At 55.4% G+C, this 20,198-nt stretch overlaps 1 protein-coding gene across 1 annotated transcript; it reads left to right on the top strand.

The window, feature by feature from the left end:
* Positions 1-1,446: 1,446 nt before the first annotated feature.
* Positions 1,447-17,161, top strand: Grep1 (glycine rich extracellular protein 1). The gene is made up of 21 exons (XM_047532960.1): positions 1,447-1,513; positions 3,118-3,147; positions 3,244-3,273; positions 4,258-4,293; positions 4,475-4,504; positions 4,601-4,633; positions 4,722-4,781; positions 5,077-5,109; positions 5,220-5,276; positions 6,101-6,136; positions 7,501-7,536; positions 7,619-7,654; positions 7,750-7,785; positions 8,026-8,157; positions 8,873-8,914; positions 9,044-9,076; positions 9,505-9,567; positions 9,657-9,686; positions 10,608-10,661; positions 14,712-15,545; positions 16,173-17,161. The coding sequence occupies exons 1-20, from the start codon at positions 1,447-1,449 to the stop codon at positions 15,500-15,502; spliced, it is 1,665 nt and encodes a 554-aa protein (XP_047388916.1). The 3' UTR covers positions 15,503-15,545; positions 16,173-17,161.
* The last annotated feature ends 3,037 nt before the right edge of the window (positions 17,162-20,198 follow it).

Here is a 20,198-nt window from a genome sequence, read left to right as displayed (position 1 = left end):
GGCACTAGCCCTGCCGTCTGCTGGCAGCAGCCTGAGCCCTGTAGGGGTGGCAGGCTCAGGAGCCTCGAGCTGAGAGGCCTCCCCCGGCCTTTCCACTGGAGCCGTTCTCCAGACACCCTCCTGCCAGGTTTGGCACATGGGCCTCCTCAGCCAGTGGCGCCAGGAGTGGCAGGCTGGCCGGGAGGGGCTGAGCAGACAGGGTGTGGTGCCTTCTGGATTTGGGTCTAGGGGCTGGGGGCTGAGCAGTGCCACCCCCCACCAGCTCAGTGGAGTCCACAGACTCACTTGGGGGCACCTAGCAGTCAGACCCCCGGTCCAGCTCCGCCAGGATGCCTCTCCTGTCCACCCAGGGTTCTCTCCCTGCCAGGCTGTCCGCCCCAGCCTGGCTCCGGGCTCTCCTGTCCGACCTCCCCAGGTTGAGGGTGCAGCCAGTGCCCAGGTCCCCTGCAGCCAGGCCCACCCATCCTAAGTAGTAGACCCTGAGTTTGTCCCCCAGGGTTAAAGTCAGTGCCGACAGCTGAGGCAAGGCCAGAGGGGAGGCCCACCTGGGGCTGGGCCTGGGCCTGAGCTCAAGAAACAGCAGCAGGACCGTACCTATTAAAAAAAAAGAAATGCGGAGAAAAAAACCAAAACAACAAAACGAAACAGCAGGATTCGCCCAGCGTGGAGGCACAGCCTGTACTCCCAGCTACTCGGAAGGCTGAAGCAGGAGGACTGGAAGAATTCAGTGGGGGAAAAAAGCTGAATGGACCAGGGAGGCAGCTCGGTGGTAGAGCCCTGGGTTCAATCCCCAAAATGAGGAAAGAGGGGAGTGACAAGCTGGGCAGAGGTCACCGGCTTCGGCGGCTCACGGTTCCTCAGGAAGGAGGAGTGTGGGTGGCGGTTTAGGGCCCCTCTGGCCAGCCGCTCCTCAGCTGGGGACAGAGGGCCTGCCTCCTGAGCTGGTCCCTGCAGTCTCAGGATCAGAGCAGACCAGCCTGGCTCTGGAGGACAGCAGGCCCTCCCTGGTGACACTCCGTGGCCTCCTCAGACTGCAGCAGCCTGGCTGGTGACACAGTGACTTTCTGCAGTCTGACAGACGCGCCCGCACTCCCAGTTCTGGCTCCCCTCTCCCCAGCTGTGTTTGAGCTGGGCCTGGGGTGTCACCCTGGCCCTCACCAGCTGCCAGTGGGGGGCGGAGGACATCTGAGCCTCCAGGCCTGGCGCCAGGACCCAAGTCACTGACAGGGTGGAGGAGCCTGGGGGGCCAGGTGGGAGGCCTCTCCTAGCTGTCAGCACCCATGATGGATGAGGGGTAGGGGCTGGAGGAGGGCCAGGGGCTGCACGCCTGTGAGGGGAGGGCCGGGGTTGGCCCCTTGGAGTCTTCAGAGTCTCTGCCCCTCACAGATGGGGGCCCAACGGTGTTTAAAGCCCCAAGGGTGCCAAGCCTTCCCACTCCCTGGCATCATGGGCACCTGGGTCTTCCTCACCACCCTTTTCCTTCTCTGCCTGACTCCTGAGACCCTACAAGGCGGTGAGGGCCGGGTGGCTGCGGGGCGTGGGGGGTCTGGGTGGCTGCATTTGGGGCTGGGGGTCAGGTGGACTAGGGCATGGGCTAGATGTGGGGGTTCCAGAGCCAGCAAGGGTCAGAACATGAGGAGCCTGGGTGAAAGAGAGTTCAGATGGGGGTGTTCGGGGACTGAGGGGCAGAAGCCTCGGTCTTGCTCCCTCTCAGCCTCCGTGGGCCACCCTGAGCAGCAGACCCTTCCTCCACTAGGGCTGCTCCCACTCCCTCCTGTTCTACAGAAAGTTAAGCGGCCATCCCTCAGGGAACAGGGCCCATCTTTCCCATTCCAGGGGCATCTGGGAGGCTTCTGGGGATGGCTCCAGGGGTTACCCAGCTCTGGGACTCAGATGTGGGGCCCAGGAAAGAATGGGGTCCCTCCCTGTCTTCCTGGCAGCCGTACTGTCAACAGTCAACTCAGGGGAGAACACAGACTCCCTGTGCTCTTGGAAGAGTTGAGATTTTTTTGCCCCTAAGAACAAGGGGCTTCTGGCAAAGGTATTTGAAACTGGTCTTGAGGGCAGGCTGTGACAGGAGGGGGTGGCATGTCCCTGGCAGCAAGAAGAGGCAGGTGGGACAAGAGGGGAGGGACTAGGTGAGCTGCAGAAGCTCAGGGGCTGGGAGTGTGGGGTTTAGTGTCATGGACAGGTCTCTACTCCTGGGGTGCTACGGGTGCATGAGGTGCTCCCCTCCTGAGACATGGTGCATCCAAGTGCCAAGAGAAAGATGGAGGGGCCTGGGGGAGGAGGGAGTGGTGAGAGTTCCAGGAAGGGAGGGGAGTCCAAAGACCCTCAGGACTGCCATGCACAGTGGCACTGTAATCTCAGCAACTCAGGAGGCTGAGGCAGGAGGATTTCAAGTTTGAGGTCAGCCTCAGCAACTTTGCAAGGCCCTAAACAACTTAGCAAGACCCTGTCCCAAAATAAAAAATAAAAAAGGGTTGGGGATGTGGCTCAGTGGCAAAATGTCTCTGGGTTCAATCCACAGTACCAAAAAAAAAAAAAAAAAAGAAAAAAAAAAAAAGAAAAAAGAAAAGAAAAATTTTTAAAAAGAAAGAAAAAAGGAAAGAAAAAAAGACCCTCAAAACTAAGATTGGCGCTGGGTGCAGTGGCATACGCCTGTAATCACAGTGACTTGGGAGGCCAAAGCAGGAGGATCACGAGTTCAAAGCCAGCCTCAGCAACGGCGAGGTGCTAAGCAACTCAGTGAGACCCTGTCTCTAAATAAAATACAAAATAAGGCTGGGGATATGACTCAGGGGCTGAGTAACCCTGAGTTCAATCCCGGGTACAAAACAAAAAACAAAAACAAAGATTGGAGGGGAGAAGCATAGAAACTGGTGAGGAAAAGGGCAAAGTGGGCTGTCCCCCCAGCCCCTCAGGGATACGGCTTGAACACCTTCCTCCACACCCAGGGACCCCAGCGTCCGCTCAGTGGTCATTAGACTGCCCACCTGGCTCTGTCCTCACCCTCCTGTGACCAGTGGGCAACTAAGCCGCAGGGAGGAATGTGGCATGCACATGTGGCCCTCCTTGCCCCTTCCTAAGTCGCCCGCTTTCTCCCTGACCCAATAGGCTTTGGGAGCCCAAATGGCTACAGATCAGGTAACGCAGGCTGAGGGGTGGGCAGTGGGCTGCTCCCTGTCCTCCAGTTCCTGCCTCTCCTGCCCCGCGGGACTCAACCTCTCCTTTCCCTCACAGGCTATGGCACCGTCGGTGGGCTGGGAGCAGGTGAGGACCAGGTCAAGAGGTGGGGAGACTGAGGAGCAGGGCAGCCTCCCTTCCAGCTGGGACAGAGGAGCAGGCAGGCAATCATCTCAGAAACCGAAGGGAATCATGCTGAGTGAAATGGGCCAAGCCCAAAACACCAAAGGCTGAATGTTTTCTCTGATAAGTGGATGCTGATATGTAACGCGGGGGTGTGGGGGAAAAGAAGAAGGAAGGAACTTTGGATGGTGTAGAGGAAAATGTTGGGGGGGGGACGGAAATAGTAAAATGAGACAGACAGTATTCCCCTATGTACCTGAATGATCACATGAACCGTGTGAATCTACATTGTGCACAACCACAGGAATGAAAAGTTGTACCCCACTTTTATACAATGACTCAAAATGCAGTATGTAAAAATTTAAGAATTTTAATTAAAAAAAAAAAAAAAAGAAAGAAACCTAAGGGAACAGGGCTGACCCCCACTTGTCCCTAAGCTGAGAAGGGGAAGGAAGGAGGGAAGGAATGGAGGGAGGAGGTTTGCTCTCCTGAAGGCGACTGGCTCTCTCTCTCTGATTTGAGCAGTCCCGAGAGCTGCTGCTCAGAATGGCTATGGGCTCAAGGGTGGGATTCTGAGGAACCCTGACTCAGGGGCCCCTTCATCTCCCCGCCAGGCTTCAGAGGGAGAGCTAGCTGGTAATCCCAATGGCTCAGGAGCCTGAGGATCACAAGTTTGGGACCAGCCTAGAAAGTTAGTGAGGCCCTAAGCAACTTAGTGAGACCTTGTCTCAAAATAAAAAATAAAAAGGGCTGGGGATGTGGCTCAGCGGTTTAGCACCCCTGGATCCAATCCCTGGTATAAAAGAAAGAAAAGAAAAGAAAAGAAAGAGGTGGGGGGAGGAAAGAGAAAGGCGGGGAGGGGAATGTTGCCAAAGCCCAGAACCCAGGTGAGCCCTGCCCAGGTCTCCCTGATTTTCGCTCACACCCCTCACTTGATCTGTCTCCCAGGATTCAGGAAGGGGAACCAGCTGAGAGCCCAGCCAGGTGAGAGTGCGGAGTCCAGGGGTCATCACTAGGGTCCTCAGAAGGGAGGGATGACCGAAGGGCTGTGGAGACTGGGAGCCTCTCAGGTGTGCTGGTTTCTGGCTTGGTCCAAGGAAGGGGCCCTATACCGAACCTCAGCTGGGACCCCACATTCCCCAGCTCATCTCCCCGCTCCTCACAGGCCCTCCAGCTCAGAATGGCTATGGAGCAGGTAGGGGTGGGCTGGGGGCAGCCGGGAGCCAGAACTGAAGGGATGTTCCTGGAAGGGGGGTTTCTGAGATGGTCCGCTGATCCTCATCCCTCTCAGGTATTGGAGGAAGTACGAAACCTCAGAAGCCAGGTGAGTCTGCTCAGACCCCACCTGCCCTTCCACACCTCTGCAAAAGCCCCCTCCTTCTTCCTGATTCCCCCTCGCCCTGTCTCACCAGGGTATGGAAACAGGTACAGGCTGGTAGCAGGGTCCTTCCTAGGTGCTGCAGCCCAGCCAGGTGAGGTGGGAGAAGAGGCAACTCCTGAGTCTTTACTTGGTTCTGGGGTGTGGCTGGGTCAGTACTGCCGAATCCTGCCGGGCCTCAGGGAAGGCAAAACTGATGGCTCAGGAAAGGTGGGCAAGAGGGGACTCAGGGTCTCTGGTGTCTGGTGGGAAGAGGAAACAAGGGCACCCTCAGTGGGCCAAGACACCCCTGCCTCACTCAGGCCCTAGGTTCAGATGGCTATGGACCAGGGACCCTGGGAAGGAGGCTGGGTCCCTGGGGTCCCTTCATCTCTCATTTCTGTTCCCAGGCTTTGGAGGGGGTGTGAAGTCCCAGAAGCCAGGTGAGAGCCCGCTCCATGCTTGTCCCTCTCTTGAGCTCTCGCCATCTTTCCCTCTTTCCTTTCGAAGGTTCATTCCCCTCCTTATTTTTCCCTCTGGCTCTGTCTCCCAGGATATGGAACTGGGATCCTGGGAGCTGGAACCTTCCCAGGGGTGGGAGCCCTACCTGGTAAGGACACCTGGGACCAGAGGGCAGAGCTGGGTTGTGGAGGGAGGGCAGGGGCTCAGCCTCTCCATTTATCCCAAGCCTGGCAGCGGTTGGGAAACCTCCGAAGCCAGGTGCAGGGAGAGGCCTGCCCTGCCCGTGTCTTGACTCCATCCTGCCTGTTCCTCTCTGTGCCCCCTCGTCTGCACACCCCATGCCTTACAGCCCTCACCTGTCTCTCCAGGTCTTGAGGGCAGAAATGTTCTGGGCACTGATGCTTTTCCAGGAGTAGAAACCCTGCCAGAGGAGGGTGGTCGAGGCAGGGCTCAGGGAGGGGCAGGTCCCCACCCTCACCTGGTGTGGTGGCACAGACCTAATCCCAGTGACTCAGAAGGCTAAGGCAGGATTGCAAACTAGAGGTCAGGCTTTGGAAGGGGCACAAAGCCCCAGAAGCCAGGTGAGTCTTGCACCCCTAAAGCATCCCACCATGGCTCCCTCCCTCTCTCCAGGGTGTGGGAAGGGGCTGGCACCTGGGGCCTTCCTTGCAGTAGGAGCCTGTCAGGTGACAAGACCTGAATGGAGCCCCTTAGAGGGTGAGGGCAGGGACCAGGAGGGCAGAGCCTGCTTGGGTCATAGCATTTGGGGACTGGCCCTGAGCTCAGCCTCCATGTCTCCACAGGAAGGGCAGAAAGTAAGGGGTCCCAGGGCCATGGGTGAGGCGGGGTGACAGAGGCCTGGGGGGCCTAAGGTCTCAGAGCCAGGTGGAGGGCCCCCCTTAACCCCCTGTCTCTGTGGCTGCCTCCTGAGTCTCCCACACCAACCCAGGCCTGCTCCTGCTTCTCCCCCAGGTTATGGCAATGGAAATGGACCGGCAGCTGGGCTAGGTGAGGCTGCTGGGCCTGGGTCCAGGGGCTGCTAGGAGGTGGGCCAGCGGGGGACAGAGGCAGGGGCCAGTTAAGACCTTGAGAAGAGCCAACTGGACACATGTCAGTCTCTGTCTCTCCCCAGGTGTGAAACCTCAGAAGCCAGGCGAGAGAATAGCCTTGTCCCTTGTTCCTTCTGTCTCTGTCCACACTTTCCTCAGATAATAAACAAACTGAGCTGGGTCATGAACCCTAACTCCTGCTTCATGAATGGAAGGAAGCTGGGGGGGGGCAGCAAGGGTCACTGGGAGGGGAAGCAGGGAGACACCGAGTGACCCCATCCGGCTTCATCCCCAGGCCCAGCTGTAGCACTTCCCCTCTTCTCCACAGGCCCTGCAGATCCAAATGGTGATGGACCAGGTAGGGGTGGGGCTGGGGCTGGAGGGGGGCAGAGATGGGGACCCCTGGGGCCCTCACCTCGTCCTGTCTCTCCACCAGGCTATAGAGGGAGTGCAAAACCCCAGACACCAGGTAAGCTCTGCCCTAGACAGTCTCTCTGCCTCCCCCAACCCTTCCCTCCTTCACATCTACCTCCAGGTGTGCCCTAGGATGCAGGAAAGGACATGGGCTGGACCAACCCATGATGGGGTTCATGTCTGGGGCGCCCTGTTAACTGTTCCCTTCCAGATCTCGCAAGGGATGTTCAGGGATTTCTCCAGGATCCTGGTTTCTGTCCTGGCCCTAAACCAGGGAATCACAAGCTGTTCCTGGAGGGTCTCAACTTAGCCAGGGTCCCAACACCCTGCTTATCCCTCCCTCCCACAGGTCTGCCAGCTCAGAGTGGCTATGGAGTGGCTGGGAGAGGTTGGGGGCATGGCCAGGGAAGGGAGGTGGGTCCCAGGCCCTGTCCGAGGGGGCCCTTTTGCACCTTAGTCTTTCTCCCACTGCCCAGGCCCTGTGGTTCCCGTAGCTCTGGGCCAGGTGGGCATGGGTGGGCATGGGGAGCCAGGTTCCGGGGATCTGGAGGAGAGGCCCACAGTGGGGGCATCCTGGACCTGCTCTCCATTTCTTCTCTTGGTGTTGGGGAAAGCATGAAGCCCCAGAAGCCAGGGAAGCCATTTCTCTTTACCCTCAGAAGTGGCCTATGGCCTTAAGGCCTCTAGCCCTCCCAACCCACCAGACTCCACAGGATACAGGAATGGGCTGGGAGCAGGAGGCTTCCTGGGGAAAGGGGTCCAGCAGGTGAAGAAAGGGGAAGGAAGGGCAAGGTGGTCCTGGGGAGGGGCAGGGCTGCCTGCCTGCCATTGGAATCAGGTGAGCCCGTTTCTGTTCCTCTTCCTGTCTCTCGGTGTCAGCCCCTTCCCTCATGCCTATTCTCCTCCCAGGGTACACGCCAGGGAGTGACCAGGGGCTTCCACCAGGTGAGTGCAGGGGCCTCAGCAGGGGAAAGGAGGGTTCACTCCGGGGAGGGGCTACTGGTCTGAACAGGCCTTCTTTCTCCAGGCCTGAGTGTGGATGGGAAAGCTCAGAAGCCGGCGAGTGAGGAACTGGCCCATCTCTGCCTGCACCTCCCCTGCCTCTGCTCCAGGCCCCATCTCCATCCAGCCCCTCACTTTCCTACTTTCCTTCTCCAGGATATGGCAGTGGAAATGGGCTGTCGGCCCAGCCAGGTGAGACCACTGAATGGGCCCTCCGGGGACGAGGGGCTGGGTGGGGAGGCAGCAGGAGCCCCTAGCCTGCTGTGGCCCTTGGAGCTCGGCTTTCCCCGGCCTGGCAGAGGTCTCCCGTGGATGCTGTGTCCACCTTGCAGCCACTGCAGGTTGGTGGCTTGGCCTGGCCTGAGCCTCCTGGGCAGCCGATGGCACAGATGCCTGGAGCTCACTCCCCTCGCCATCCTCTCGCCCACCCAGGTCCTTGCAATGTGGGAGTCACTCCACTGCTCACCCCCAGGCCTCCCACTCCAGGGGTTCCTTCAGATAAAAGGGGCGACTGGAGCCAGAAATCCCAGCACCCTCCCACAGTCCAGAGGGACAAGTTCCCAGGTCAGTGTGGAATGGGACCTGGGGACACAGGGAGGCACCTGGTCCCGGGAGGGTCTGGGCTTGGCTCTGTGTCCTGCTCTATCACATCAGCTGACACCAAGGCTCAGAGAAGGTGGTGACGTGTCACAGGGTGAATCAGCTGAGGAAAAACCTGGACTCTGAGACCCCATGGGGCCCCACATGGCAGCTCCCCTTGTCCCCTGCCCCATGGGGACAGGCTGCAGGCTGCAGCTTCTCAAGCCCTGTGCTGGGCTCACCCCCACTCCTGCCACCTACCCCACCTTTCTTCCTAGCACCAACCTGGCTATCCAGTGGGGACTGAAACCTCAGAAAGCAGGGACGAGTCCCTCTGTCCTCAGGCCCCACTTCTCAAAGGAACAAACCCTCCACTGAGCCTATACCCCTGTCTCCTGGCCAAATCAGGGTCCTCCTCTATCATCCTTTTTTTTTTTTTTTTTTTTAATGAGACAAGATCTTAGTTGCTGAGGCTGTCTTCAAACTTGCCAGCCTTCTGTTCAGGCACCTAGGCTAGGAAGTGCCTCCTAGAGCTGACCTTCCATCCTCTTGCTATTTTCTAAGCTTTTTTCCTCTGGTTCTGTCCTCTGGCTAGGGAGATTCCCTTCTTCCTTCTCAGAGTCCCTTGGGTTCATACTTGTACCTCAAGGAGTTAGGGAAAGTCTCCATACTCCATCACTGACCTCCGTTCCCTTCACAGGCTACCAGCCTCCCAGTGGCCTTGGACCAGGAGCAGAACAGGGTGAGGAGTCTCCTCAATGCATTCCTGCCTCTCTTCCCCCTCCCCACCTCTCCAGCCTTCCGTTTGGGGGCCCTGTTAGAGGGGAGGGGAGGGTGGGCCACCCCTGACACTCAGCTTCCTCCCCCTCAGGTTTTGGTGGTGACCTTCAGCTGCAGGAAGTTGGTGAGCCCCCCAGCTCTGCTCTCAGCCGAAGCTGGCTTCTCTCTAGGGCGAGCCCCCTCTACTCCTCTCTGCTGCTTTTCTTATTTCCCTTCACATATTTGCTACCTGCTCCGCCATAATGGTGCCTGAAACTTCATATGAGGACCAAGTATAGCCTGATGCCAGGCAGAAAGAAGGAGCAGGTTTGGAAGCTGCCCAGAGGGAAGTCAGGGGAGGCTTCCTGGAAGCAGCAGCCAGAAGGTGGAAAGCTGTGTTAGGGTTTGTGCGTGAGCGATGGGATGGGAGAGACCAGGCAGAGGAGTAGCTGAGAGGAGCTCTCTCCAGGCCTCTGAGTTCTGAGTTAATCTGCCTACTTCTCCCTGTCTCTACAAGCTGGTCCTGACTCCCTATACCATCCCTGACTACCCCTTCCAATCTGTCTCCTGCAGGTTTTGATTATAGGAATGGAGCTCTGGGAACCAGGGTCTTCCTAGGGGCCCACCCACAGCCAGGTAGGTGGAGTGGGGGTCATGGGGGTGGGAGGCTGGGTGTGCTGGGCCCAGGGCTTCACCCATATCTGAGGTTCTCTTTCCTCCTCCAGGGTTCCCTGAGGTCAACAACTTTAAGAATGGTGAGTCAACCCAAGGGTCAAGATGCTGCCCAGCAAGGGGAAGGGACAAGCCCAGGGGCTGGGCTGCAGTAACTAGGATCCCCTGCAGGGCCTGCAGGGGAGGCTCTTGTGTACTCCAAAGCGGCAGCTTCAGCCCCCTCAGGAGACAGTAAGAAACAACCTGTGGAAGCCGAGGGGCCTCTGAGGACCGGGGCACTGGGGTCTCCCAAGAGTCCAGCTCTGGGAGACAGGGTGCCCACACCATCTCTCCTCCTGCAGGTCAGGCCTGGCCCCTGCAGGTCTCTCCTTGGCCTGCTCTACAGCCCTGGGGCCCAGGATACAGACATGCAGTGCTCAGGAGCCATCCGGGTAATGGGTGTGCGGATGAGAGTGATTGGCATGGACATGGCCCCCTACCCCCACATGCTCCCAGCCCACAACTCTGCAGAGGAGGAAGAGACAGGAGGGAATGAGCAGGGAGGGATGAGGCTGAAGAAAAGGCCCTTGGAATCAGACATGGTGACTCACACCTATAATCCCAGCAATCCGGGAGGCTGGAGCAGGAAGATCCCAAGTTCAAGTCCAGCCTCAGCATTTAGCAAGACCCTGTCCCAAAATAAAAATAGAAAAAGGACTGGGGATGTGGCTGAGAGGTAAAGTACTCTGGGGTACAATCCCCAGTATGAGAAAGAAAGAAAAGAAAGCCAGGCCAGGCCAGGCCAGGCCCTAGGGTCCCTGAGTACAGGGCTGGACACAGGACTCAGACAGGGAGGGATAGATAGTGCAGGGTAGTGAAGCTTAGTTCTTCCTTCCTCTCCCTGGGTCCGGTGGGCAGCTGGTCCCAGGGCCCTTTAGTGAATAGGGACTTCCCAGAGGTGGGGTAAAGCTGGGTGGGCAGAAGATCTCTGGTGACCCCAGTTGCCCCTGGTTTGTCTGTCTTAGGGAACCTTGAGGGGAAGAGAGGCAACAGTGACCAGCTGGGAAATGGTTATGGAGGTGAGAGGGGGCCATGGCGACCCACGCGCCCCACACCTGAAGGGTCACATCTATCACCTGTCCAGCTGCATGGGGGGTGGGATGTCCCTGTCCTTGGAAGGAGCATCAGACCCTCGGTACCCTCAGAGTTCTGCGGAGTGATGACCTCAGATCCGCCTGAGGTGAGGAGGGGCCAGACCTCACCAGAGTCCTGCTCCGCCATAGATGCTTCTCTGCCTCTTCCTCCCAGGCCTCTGCCCTCCTGGGAAGTGCTGAGCACCGGAACCTGTCCCCTGCCTGTCTCCGAGGGCCTCCGCATCAGAGCCTGGCCCACAGGGCAAGGAAGGCAGGCCCTTGGGACTTGGTCTCTGGGCTTAAGTATCAATAAATTTGTCACGCTTTCCCTGTTGGCCTCTGTGTGCTGTGCGGGGGGATGTTGACTGGGGTAAGAGGGGCAGGAACCAGCACCTCATTCTCTCATTCATCATTCAACAAATGCTGATGTGGCTATGTGCCAGGGTCCATGCTCTGTAGGGTTATAGAAAATAATATTCCTAAAAGATAGCTCTCCAAGAAAAATGGAGGGACAGTGTGACTCTGGAGGAGGGAGGGGAAACAAGCCAAGGAAAAATGGGCCCTGGGGGAAAGGGGCAGATACTAAATGTTGGGCCCTAAACCATGACCTTCCTCCATGGCAAATTAGTGCTAAACGGAAGCACAGCAAATACCAGTGGGCAAGATTTGAGTACTCATCCCTGGGATCTGGATTCTTATCTCCCCAGACAACACTGAGTTTCAACCTTTTTACAACTACCCTCCTAAATTGTAGGTAATGTCCTACAGGCATACTTGGCAGCAGTCACTGAGTCAATGGTATAAGCAAAGGCCTACCACTCCAGCTGGACTGGAACGCCATCCAGTGGACTTGTGATGCTTGCTGTAGCCTTGGGAACATCTCCGATAAGCGGAGTTAATGACCTTTTCACTGGTTGATGCAGAAGGAGCCTCCCCTCGCACACGCAGCTGCATAGTCTATGTAACCAAAAGCTTGGAGCACAGCCAACGAAGTCTGCTTCACCCCCACCTCTAGCGAGTCCACAGTGTCTGCGTAGGTGACACCGTCACCCTCACCCCTCCAAGGCAGAAACCCCATTCAATACTAAATTAAAGTTTTAACCTGTGCAACTAGCCCCTGTCAAAACTGCACATACACAGCTCCCAATGATGACATCATTGTACCCTATAAAACCAAAATCCCCTCTGTAACTGACCGCCATTTTCCCATCTGGAAAATGGGCCTGAATGGCGTCTGAACCTGCTAAGGAATAAAGGCTTCTCTGAATCACTCGAGGTCTGCTTCCCATTCTTTGGTGCTTATACACGTTCTTTGATTAATGCCCAATTAAATTACAAATTTCACAGTTCTACTGACCCTTAGATATTTAGAATGACTTCTAATCCTGATAAATTCCCTTAGATATCTCAAATAACAATTACAAATTATCTACTTGAGTCTCGATTCCTCTTTGTGGAGGAGGGGCACAAACCTAACAAACAACTTCCTAATCACTTAAAGGCTCTTAGAAATGAATGAATCAGGTCAGGCACGGTGGCACACACTTGTAATCCCAGCAACTCAGGGGGCTGAGGCAGGGGGAATCTGGAGTTCAACATCAGTCTCAGCAACTTAGCAAGACCCTAAGCGACTCAGCAAGACCCTGTCTTTAAATAAAATTTAAAAAGAGTTGGGGATGTGACTAAGTGGTTAGGTACCCCTGGATTCAATCCATTCTACCCCCCCAAAAAAAGAATAAATCATATATTTATTCTAGCAGATTATGGGACTCTCAAATATTTATTCAGGGGAGAGGAACTAGGGCTTGAACCCAGGGATACTCTATCACTGAGATACATTCCCAGCCCTTCTTATTTTTTTAATTTCAAGACAGGGTCTCACTAAGTTGCTCTGGCTGGCCTTAAACTTGCGATCACACTGCCTCAGTGGATCACAAGTGTGTGCCATTGTACCTGGCTCTTTCAAATATTTTTAAAAGCTAGTTACTAATAATCCTGTATCAGATCAGTGCTACTGAATCCTTTTGTTTTTTACTCTCATGGGAACTGACCCAAAATTCCAAATTTTGACTCAGAGCCTGCACTGGGGGGTGCCCCCTGTCCTCTCTCCTGAGCAGAACCCTTCTAAGTCCATACCTTGTCTTGAAGCCTGGGAAGGTTACTGTTTATTTTTGTGGCACTAGGGATTGAACCCAGGACCTCCCACATGCTAGGCAAGTGCTCTACCACTGTACTATGCCCCAACCTGACAGCTTAGAGGAGGTTTTAACTACTGAAGCTTGAATTGAAAGGAGCTGATGGGATTTGGCACCATAAGGAATTTGGCTCATTTTTTTCTTTCAAATGGTACTCAGAATTGAACCCAGAGCCTTGTGCGTGCTAGGTAAGTGCTCTACTGCAAAGTTACATCCCCAGCTCTAAGCTCATTTTTTAATTGCATGATTTATAATAATGGGATTGGGGCATAGAACAAATCTCACTATAGTATCTGAGGTTTTGGACTGATCAGCATCTAGCAACTTCTGTAAACATTGTTGGAGTTCCTGCCTGATTTCTCTAAATCCAGCACATGTAATTTTGCTCTAATTGAGAATTAGAGGCTTTTGTTTTTATGCTGAATTAATGATTGTTTTGGTTTGGATATGAGGTATTTCCCAAAAGCTCCGGTGTTAATTCAGGAGGTGAAGTGATTGGAATATGAGATTCATAACCTATTCAGTGAATTGATCCATTTGATGGATCACTGGGTTGTAACTGTAGGCAGTTGGGCGGTGCCTTGGATTATATATTTTGTCCCTGGCTGCTTCCACTCCCTCTCTGCTTCCTGCCTACCTTGAGCTGAGCAACTTTCCATTGCCAGGCCCTTCTGCCAGCATGTTCTGTTTCAGATCAGGCCCAGAGCAATGAAGTTGGTGACCATGAACTGAGAACTTTGAAACTGTAAACCCAACATAAACTTTTGTTCCTCTGAGTCGTTCTGGTTGGGTATTTTAGTCAGAGCAACAAAAAGCTAACACAGTGATTTTGTAAAAATATTGAAATAGTCTTGTTTTTTCCTGCCCCAAAGCATAGCAGCTTTCTTTCCTGGAAAAGAGGTTGCTGAGCCAATACCACTTGCTCACAGAGGCCAAAGCAAACTATTTCAGCAAAGGCACTATGACAGCCGCCCTCCCCTCAAGACTGCTTTCTGGGGATCAAACCCAGGGCCCTATGCATACTAGGCAAGCACTCTACTACTGAGTTACATCTTCAGCTGGGTTATATAGCCTTAACACCTAGAAATGTTCTACTTTATATATATATTTTATATTGGCATTGGCACCAGAGATTGAACCCAGGGGCACTTAACCACTGATCCACATCCCCAGACCTTTTTTGTATTTTTATTTAGAGACAGAGTCTTGCTGAGTTGCTTAGGACCTCGCTGCATTACTGAAGCTGATTTTGGACTCGCTATTCTCCTGCCTTAGCCTCTAGAGCCGCTGGGATTACAGGCATGCACTGCCCGGCTCCATATTCTAATTTGGAATCAATTGGCCTTGTTCTCCTTTCCCCACCAGCTACCAGACCCTCAGCAATCTATCATTTATAACCCTTAGGAACTTTTAACTCAAATGCTACATGTAGTCACCGAACGCTGCTTTTTAACCATGATCTTTTCTGTAAGATAAGTGAATGCAAATCTACATAGACCTTGACCCACCCACCCAGGAGCATCATTCTGGAGTCTCTATGGGTAAACAACGGAACCACACACTCTACAAATTGGCCACAGCCGATGAGCAGGGCCGGACCAGGGAAGGCAACCTGTGGTTCGCAGTGGCTCATCGGTCCTCAGGCCAGGTGGGGGCGCCCACTGAGCATATATAGCTCCGGGTCTCAGGGATGCGTGCAGAGACTGCGGCGCTACGAGACGCGACGATTGGTTGGATTAGGGGAAGGAGGGAATAGAACTTGATGGAGCGCTCTGAGCCTCTGATTGGCTGCCACGGAGAGTTTGCGTCAGCTGGTGGAAGAGACGCGGAGGGCCGCTAGCGCATCGGCCTCTGATTGGCTGGAGCGCGGCAGCGTGCACCTCCGTTTGCCTGGCCGTGCGCAGCGCGACTCGGGGCCACGGTCCTGGGGTACCAGGCACCAGCGAGCGGCGCGCGCCGGATCCTGGGGTGGCGGCAGCAGCCAAACTGGCGGCGCGGCTGCCCCGCTCCCGCTCGCACCCGCGGCTCGCCCGCGGCCGCGTCCACTCCCAGCTGGGCCGTGCCCGCGCGTCGCTGCCGCCTACGCCGCCGCCCCCGCGGTCCCTGCCTCACCCGCCGCTACCGTGCCTGCCGCCGGACCTGAGCTCCGGGGCCCCGCCGCCCTGGGCCCTCGCCCGGGCTGAGCTGCCACCGCTGCCCGCTCTCCCACTGCGACCCGAGCCCCTGGCGCCCTGGGGCCCCCGCGACCACCTGGCCTTGCCGGAGCTGCCGCCGGAAGCCTGCGCGCCCGCGCTACCTGCCTCGGCGCTCGCCCTGCAGGACCTGCCGCGCCTGCCCGCGCCCGCGCCGCCGCCCGCGCACCTGCCGCTGCCGCCGCTGCCCGAGGCCGCGGTCGCCACCGCGCCGGGGCCCGTGGGCGCGCGCGGACGTCCGCCCCTGCTTGACGAGCCGCCGCCGCAGCCCCTCCCACCGCTGCCTGCGCGACCCTCGCCTTTCAACCTGCTGGCGCTGCCCGCACCCCGCGACCCCTGGCCGCTGCCCGTCTTCCCTCCGCCCCCACCTCCTCACTTCTTCCTGTCGCCGCCTTGCTGACTGACTCCCTCCCGAGGCCACCCGCCGCAGAGCCAGCGGACAGGTGAGTGGACAGCCTCCGAACATGGGCAGATTCGGAAGGCCTGGGTCAGAGCCGGAACTGGGTCGAGAGAAGGTTATCAGGGCAGCAGCCCAGGTTTGGGGAAGAAAGGCGTTTAAGTCTGACCATAAAGTCCTTTTAAGTAAATTAGGGGCTTTTCCCCACCTTTCTCTCCCGCCCTGAAACCTCTTGCAAGGTTATTTAAGAATGTCACTTAGCCCAGTGCTGATAAACTGGCTGGTGTCCAGGGTGGCAAATGGAGTGCAGCACATGGGGAAGTAACGGGGATTAAGGGATGAAAACAAGTTAGAATGCTTCAACCACCGTCCAGAATGCATCACTTTCCCTTATAAGGGGTCAGGATGCCATGGCTGAGGCCCTCTATTTACCCTTGGAAATTCTGATCCTCCCTCCCAGGGCTTAGTCGTACTTTTAACTGAAATAGATCCAGGGATCCTGCTGGCCCCTAGCGTTGGTGATGGACAATCGATACTGGGCAGGCAGATCACATACAAGGGCTGTGAAGTCATCCTTATGGGACAGGAGAACTGCAGGCTGACTGGCCTTCCACCCCCATCTGGCCAGTTTCTGTACAGGCAGTGCCACTCAATGAAGTTCTTTGTTCCACAGGTGGCAGAGGCTCAGGTAACCACACAGATGGCCGATCCCCACCGACTTTCTACGGCAGCACAGCAGTGGTAACAGGAAACCAATCTTGACTTTGAGGGACTTCTAAGAGCCCAGAATTCACCAACAAGAGGGTAGTGCATTAAGTTCCATGGCTGTGATAACAAATCATCACAAACTGAGTGGCCCAGGTCTGCAGAAGTCTGCTCTCAGTTCTGGAGGCCAAAATCCCAGATACAGGCATTGGCAGGGTCTCTCTCTCTATCGCGCTCTCTCTCTCTCTCTCTCTCTCTCTCTCTCTCTCTCTCTCTCTCTGAGGCACTAGAGAAGGATTCTTCTTGCCTTTCCCAGTTTCTGGTGGCTCCAAGCCCTCCTTGACTTGGTCCTTATCACTCCAGTCTCTGCCTACCCCACAAGCTTCTCTGTGCCTTTCTCACATCTCTCTGTTTTCATCTGTCCTTGGATTACGGGACCCACCCTCAATCCATGATCTCATCTTGAAATCCTTCTTGTAATTACATTTGCAAAGATCCTTTTATCAGGTAAGGTAGCATTCCCAGGTTCTACATTTTGATTGTGAATCGCCATGAACTCCATACAGGCAGTGTCCTCCCCTGTTGAGCTGGCCCAACTCCCTACCTGTTTTCCCAGAACTTCTAGGACTTGTCCCTTACTGACCAGGGTACTACTGGAGCCTTGGGCAGGAGCCAGTGGTACTAGTATTTTGCTAAAGCTCTTACTGGCACCAGAAGAAAACAAAGTGACTGTGTTTTTCCTCTGAATTATGGCCAAGTTCCCATCCTCTTAACTTGCTGCTTCTTCACCCCACTTTGTATTGTGTAGCCCTCCCCTCAACTAAGAAGTGGACAGCAGAGACAATGAATACCTTCCTTTAAGGACAGCACTATGGGGACCCCACCCTCAAAGCTCTGGAGTCATACCTACTGCTGGTTGAAAGAAGACAATCACAACTGATAATAAAGTTAATTGTTACCCAGTCACTGTGTCTGTTCAGGTTTACAAGTGAAATTGCCCCATGCTCTTGTCAAAAGCCTTGTCCAAGTCAGTCCCTATATCCAAAGTGTGGGATGCTCACCTGGAAAATACCTGAGGTGGCCCTGGAGCTAGGCAGAGCTACACTTCTGTCCCTTTAAGCCTGGAGTCACCTGAGGCCAGGCAGTTGTGACCTGCCCAGAGGTCCTGGGGTGGACTAGAGCAAAGGGTGGCTCCCACACCAGGGGCTAAGGCTAGGTGAGCGTGAACCGGAGGTGTGTGTGGGGGTGCTTCCTGGGTAATCAATAGTGGAGAGGGGAACTTTAAAAAGTGCTAGTAAAAGTAGATCTTGAGTTCAGTGGACATGAATATACAAGGCAAAGTTTTTATCTTTTTTTTTTTTTTTTTTTTTTAAAGGAGACTGAACCCAGGGGTACTTTACCCTTGAGCCACATCCCAGTCCTTTTTATTTTGAGACACAGTCTCACTGAGTTGCTGAGGTTGGCCTCAAACTTGTGATCCTCCTGCCCATCCTCCCTAGTGACTGGGATTGCAGGCATGTGCCACTGTGCCTGGCTCTTATAATGTTTTCTGGCATCATCCTGCACTTGGTGTTTATAGTTGATTTGATTAAGAATATAAGGGAGGGGTCTGGGGAGGTAGCTCAGTTCATAGAGTGCTTGCCTTGCAAGCATGAGGCCCTGGGTTTGATCCCCAGCACTGCCAAAAAAAAAAAAAAAGGAGAGAAAAGGCACATTTCATATACTGTAAAAGCAGGGGAGTAGGAGACTTTTAGTGTAACAGATTATTTATTAAGGCTGAGGGTTTCTCTCTATCATCCTGGTCCCTGTCTGTCTCAGGTCTGGCCACAGTGCTTTCCTGGAAAGGAGAGAATGGCAGGCTCCAGAGGAATGGGTGTTTGAGAGGCTCACTGGGGAGAGCCCCTGTCCACTATGGTCAGGAAGGGCACCCAGAGCCCCTCTCCACCCGCCCCCGCCCCCCGGGAGCTGGCTCTGAAGTTGGTTTGGGCAGCATCAAGCTTGTCCTACTTCCTGAGGGTTAGGGTTCCACAGCACTCAGGGCTTGCTTGTGCTGAGAATTATGGGGCCTTCTGGTTTCCTCTGCACTCTCAGGTTAGGGACTGGATTGTGCACCATGAATACAGGTCCTCAAGCAGGCAGGGAGTGGAGCTGCCCTGGGGGTTCTTGTGGTGCAACCCAGGCCACTTGCCATAGTCCCCTCCCCTGCATCTGTCCACGTCTGCCCTACCAAAGCTGAGCTTGAGCTGCTTCTGCCCACCCGAGCCTCTCTGTCCTTTGGTTCTCCCAGAGGGAATCAAGACAAAGTCATTTTGCCACTGCAGGATGGGGTTGGCTGATGGAGGTGGGCTGAGGCCCAGCCTCGACTTCTTCCCAGGGCAGTGCACTGTAAGCTTCCCTCCCCCACCTCCGCTCCTGCCTGCGAGAGGCGGGGTGGGGATACCTGTGGATATGTTAAAGTGCCTTTGAGATGGTAACCAGGCCGAGCAGGGGCCCAGCTCTCCGTATCAATGGCATTCCAACCCCGTCAGTCCCTGCTTAGATCCCAACTTAACCCCTCAATTCCCAGGATCCAATTGAGTCCAAGTGGATGGGGTACCTAAGAGAGGGCCTGGGCTATCTCCCCTCTCTGCTCTGCCCCATGCTTTGGGGAGTGACATTTTGTTTTATCATAGGAAGAATGGGAGGCGTGGGTGGGTGTCACTGAGCTTCCTGGGCCACCAGTGGGCAAGCTTGGCAGGTGCTGATCACTGGGGAGGTGCCTAAGTCCTGCACCCCTCTGGGGCTGGCTGGTTCCTGGAAGTGCAGGCTCTGTACTTGGCTTTCTATAGACATTGAGCCAAAGCAGGAAAGGCCTCTCTGGTGCCAGGTCTGGGCCCAGCCCACCACCCAATTATGCTGTTACGGGTTTGGAGTTTCCCAGGAACTCGTGGGCCACTGGGGCAAGGCCTGGCTGTAGGGTAACCAACTATCCCAGTTTTTCCAGAAAGCTAGACTCAATATTCAAACTGGCCAGGGGATAAAAAGCCTCTTGGGGAGGTGCTGAAGGGGCACACAGAGGCCGAGGACAAGAAAGAAGGATATGGGCAGCCCAAGGCAGTTGTGCAGCCCAGAACCTGACTCTCCCAATCAAACTGGGGATACTCAGATTGGAATGTCCCAGGTCAACTGGGTGAGTTGGCCACCTAAGACCTAAGGCAAGAGGACTTTTTCTGGGCCTGGGGAAGAGAAAAACCCCTATATGGGGCTGCCTAGGGTAGGGTCTGGGCCCTCTGGATCCCCAAGCTTGTTGCTGCCACCTGACACCTGCCCAAACCTGTATGGCTGGATTCCTGGCAGCCCCTGAAGGCCACAGAGGGAGCCCACAGACAGGCTTGTCTCTATTTGCCATTCTTTCCACCAGCCCCTCATCCTTGAGATCCAAGCCCCAGGGGCTGAATGACCTGGACTAAGCCAGCACCATTACTGCAGGACTGGGGATAGGCCATTGTCTAACCCACTGTTGTGGGTTCCCACCCCACTCCTGCCTCTGTGGAAAAGGCACCTCCTACCTCCTCTGGTCTAGGGCCCTCAGCCAGCCCCTCATCCTGGAGGGTCTGCCTCCTGTGGGGAGTCACACAGTGGCGGTGGAGGAAGCCACCACCCAGTCCACCTTCCCAACCCACTGACTGGCACTGGCTTCCGGCTCCATTTTTCTAGTGGGCAGAGATTCTCAAGCTTTTGGAGATCACAAACCCCTTTGTAAATCTCTTGGTTGCCATAAACTTCTCTTCCAAAAGTGTTAAAATTCATACCCAGAAGGGATATTCCTGCTCCTGAGTTCCACTCCTGAACATCCTGGAAGCTAGAACCTTTTGTAAATGAAGTCCCTTTGAATACAAAGCCCTGAAGGTCTCACCTCCCCTGCCACCAGGTGTGCAGAGGGGGCACCCAGTCCTGTCCTCACCAGCTTCTGATGTCCATGGCCAGGTAAGCTCCAGCTTCATCCCCAGCTCTT

The sequence above is a fragment of the Sciurus carolinensis genome, chromosome 18 (genome assembly GCF_902686445.1).
Source record: "Sciurus carolinensis chromosome 18, mSciCar1.2, whole genome shotgun sequence".
Classification (NCBI taxonomy): domain Eukaryota; kingdom Metazoa; phylum Chordata; class Mammalia; order Rodentia; family Sciuridae; genus Sciurus; species Sciurus carolinensis.
Note: the sequence above shows the minus strand (reverse complement) of the source record. Positions and strands in the feature narration are given on the sequence as shown.

Bases quoted from the DNA above. Each gene is read 5' to 3' on its own strand.
- Grep1 (XM_047532960.1), top strand. From the start codon at position 1,447: ATGGGCACCTGGGTCTTCCTCACCACCCTTTTCCTTCTCTGCCTGACT. The intron at 3,148-3,243 runs GTAACGCAGGCT...TTTCCCTCACAG, and splicing joins CCCAAATGGCTACAGATCAG to GCTATGGCACCGTCGGTGGG. The intron at 5,110-5,219 runs GTGAGAGCCCGC...TCTGTCTCCCAG, and splicing joins TGTGAAGTCCCAGAAGCCAG to GATATGGAACTGGGATCCTG.